General features: G+C 35.6%; 1 protein-coding gene across 1 annotated transcript; it reads right to left on the bottom strand.

The window, feature by feature from the left end:
* LOC113273294 lies at positions 1 to 1141 on the bottom strand. Its single transcript, XM_026523037.1, has 3 exons — positions 959 to 1141; positions 740 to 809; positions 1 to 311 (listed from the first exon to the last, which is right to left on the bottom strand). The coding sequence occupies exons 1-3, from the start codon at positions 1139 to 1141 to the stop codon at positions 1 to 3; spliced, it is 564 nt and encodes a 187-aa protein (XP_026378822.1).
* Between the last annotated feature and the right edge of the window lie 2364 nt (positions 1142 to 3505).

Below are 3505 nucleotides of genomic sequence, written 5' to 3' on the forward strand. Positions count from 1 at the left end.
TTAACTACTTCGACTCAATACATGTCTTGTATTCACACCCTCCGTCAAGTTGAACGGCTGCTGATCAACGACGAATACCTTGTTTCGAATGACAGAAAACCATGGATTACCAAGACCTTTAGTAAATATATCAGCAAGTTGATCCTTAGTTGAGATAAAGCGAACAAGAAGTTGACGACGAGCCACTCGTTCACGTACAAAGTGGTAGTCGATCTCTATATGTTTTGTACGAGCATGGAATACTGGATTCACGGTCAAGTAAGTAGCCCCAAAGTTGTCGCACCATAAGATAGGAGGTTTAAAAGGAATACCTAACTCAGATAATAGAGACTGAATCCATATTAGTTCAGTTGTCGCAATTGCAAGGCCTCGATACTCTGCCTAGGTACTAGATCTCGAAACCGTCTTTTATTTTCGAGCACCCCAAGATATTAAATTACCACCGAAAAATATACAATATCCACTAGTATCGGCAGGAATCAATACATCCAGCCCAGTCGGAATCCGAATAGGCATGGATATCAAAATTAGAAGGACGTTTGAGTAACAAACCAAAAGAGTGTGTCGACTTTAAATACCTCAATATTCGCTTGACTGGCAGCCAGTGATCATCAGTAGGATTGTGCATAAATTGACACACCTTATTCTGAAACAACAATATCCGGACGAGTGAAGGACAAGTATTGTAAGGCACTAACGATACTGCGATAAAGAGATGGATCGTGAAACTTTGGACTACCTTCTTGTGAAAGTTTAGTCGATGTAGCTAAAGGAGTAGAGACAGGCTTAACACCATCAAGCTTAATACGCTGCAACAATTCAGTAACATATTTTCGCTGAGTTAAAAAGAGACCATCTTTGTAGGGGAAAAAATCATAATGCAACACATTGTCGTAATCGTTTCAACCGCAATTTCATTGCTCCTACAAGTACTCGTCCTTCGATCTCCACAGCTTACATAGCCCTGCCAAACCATATGCCGCCTCTTTTGCCTTCGCTTCCGATACCTCAAGGTTGGGTTCCTGATAGCGGGGCTACAAATCATCTCACTGCAAATCTTGGCAATCTTAACCTCAGTCACGAATATGATAGCACTGATCAAATTCGTGTAGGTAATGGTAATATTCTTCCTATAGCTCATGTTGGTACAACTTCGTTTGTTCATAATTCTCGCTGCTAGGTCCTAAATAATCTTTATCATGTTCCGTCGATTACTACGAACTTATTACCTGTTTCCCAATTATCTAAAGACAATAATGTATTTTTTGAATTTCACCCAACTTATTTTGTTGTCAAGGATCATCATACGGGAACGGTTTTGCTCCACGGAAAGAATAAATATGGTATCTATCAATTTGAATCGCTACGAGAGATTGCACCGTTGGCTCTTCATTCTATTTCTTTTCCGCTTTGGCACCATTGCTTAGGAGACCCTATGTTACGTACTGATACCAAGTGGAATCTATAATATTCTGGCACAACACAAAAGTGTTATGTCTCATTCTATTTATACAGAACACATACATAGGTAAAGAGGTAAACCCTACAGGGTTTCCTTATATGACAGACGTACCACACAAGCTATACATAAACTTCGTATACAAGTTAACTACTTCGACTCGATACATGTCTTGTATTCACACCAAATTCCTAAGGGCTTTTATGTTGACTTGGTCTAACAAAATAACCTAGTTAACGGTGAGAATCCACCAAATAACCGAAATTTGATACAACTCCCCCTTGGATGACCACCATGTTGAATTAATTTGCCTCACTAAAACCTCACAAGTAAAACCCAATGGGAAAAAAACTTGGACAAAGGAAAAATAACACAAATATCAACATTTTGAAATAAAAAAAATGTCATGTTGCCCCGTTAAAACCTTGTCAGGAAAACCACATGGGGACAAAACCTGAAACGAAGGAAAAAGAGTACAACTTTTGAAGATTTATGGATGCTAGCTCAACTATATGAGTATTACAAAAAATGAGCATCCAAATCATAACTCTAGTCTATCTCAAAGACGAGTTTAAGCTAGCATAATTCTAACTGCAGATTTAAAAAAAAGAAAAATAATAGAATTTATGCTGCTAAAGTGTGGATTTTTGTGTTTTTAAGGACTCCACAAGAGACACATAACGTTGATATCATCAACTAATTAATCCGGATTTTTGGTTTTGTACCAAATGACTAAAAAACACATAGAGGATTGTTAAAACCTAAGACAATCGAGTCAGGTGGCTGTTTGAATATAATTTGAATCCTACAAGGATTACAAATTTGAATATGTCCCCAATCACAATTCTTGTGTAAATGCAATATGAGTCCTTCAAGGACTACCACGCCAAAAGCATTATACATAAAGAACAAAAATTTATTGAATCAATCCTAGGGTTTGGGTAGAAATAAAACCCTTAAATCGTCCTAAAAAGGAACATATTTCTCATACAACACATTATGACTACACCAACCTGTAAGTAATAGGTATGAAAAATTTAAGGTGTTAAGTCTTGGATCCAAAAATTGCGTTAACTGAGAGATTAATCCAACCTAATTTGGATTACATGTCAACCAATCACATATGTCGATTTTCTCTGCAGAGGGGTCCAAAACCACCATCATTTATTTCAGTAGTTACTGTAACTATAAATTCGAAAATCGTATTAACTAACAACGATCCCATACAATTCTCAAACATTAGGAAAACAAATTCACAAAAATACTGGTACCAGCGCTGGTAGGCATTATAATCTCCTCATCTTCTAGTGAGGAGATATGAACTATGAGAATGTGGATCTTGTTTTTATAGGCTTTATTGAAGTACTATGTGTAGCTTATTCTAAAATGCTACTTTTTGTTATATGTGACTGGATTTTCCTTTCAAGAGGCAAAAACTTTTATATAAAATCAAAATGAGACATTTCGCACCAATTGATAATGACAACATGTTTTCAGTTTGATCATGTTGGGATAGAAATTGATATAACTTTTAAGTTAATTAACACAAGCTTCTGATAGTGTATATCTCCCCCTGATCATGGTGGATTTTTTTTTATCTCATAAACGAAAACTTTAAATTTCGTTAAGTATTATCCGATTAATTCGAGACATATACTCATTATGAAATATGTCCTTTGACATAAAGAAAATAGTCTTGATAGACGTACATATTTCCCATCAACCATGGATTACTTAAAACATTAAAAATATGCAAACAAATACAAATATCTGATAACTTCTTAACCTCAAGGGTTAATGAGATATTAATTTAGAATGAAATTATGAACACTTTCTCTATCAAGAAAAGAATTAAAAGAAGAATAATATAATCACTACAAGGACTAAATATTGGCTAACAAGTCGGGTGCGCACCCTTTGATCTTTTGTGTTCATCCATATTCCAACAACAAGTGGAGCAGTCAAAAATTTGGAGAATATTACCATGAGAAAAAATTAAAATTGCTAAATATCCCTCGGAAATACACAATCCCTGTTAAATTAGCA

This window comes from Papaver somniferum, chromosome 4 (assembly GCF_003573695.1).
Source record: "Papaver somniferum cultivar HN1 chromosome 4, ASM357369v1, whole genome shotgun sequence".
Lineage (NCBI taxonomy): Eukaryota > Viridiplantae > Streptophyta > Magnoliopsida > Ranunculales > Papaveraceae > Papaver > Papaver somniferum.

Excerpts from the sequence above, each read along its gene's own strand:
- LOC113273294 (XM_026523037.1), bottom strand. The coding sequence starts at position 1,141 with ATGAGCTATAGGAAGAATATTACCATTACCTACACGAATTTGATCAGT. Across the intron at positions 810-958 it reads ATATGGTTTGGCAGGGCTAT|CGTATTAAGCTTGATGGTGT; the intron begins GTAAGCTGTGGA and ends GAATTGTTGCAG. Across the intron at positions 312-739 it reads GACTAAACTTTCACAAGAAG|GTATTCCTTTTAAACCTCCT; the intron begins GTAGTCCAAAGT and ends TATCTGAGTTAG.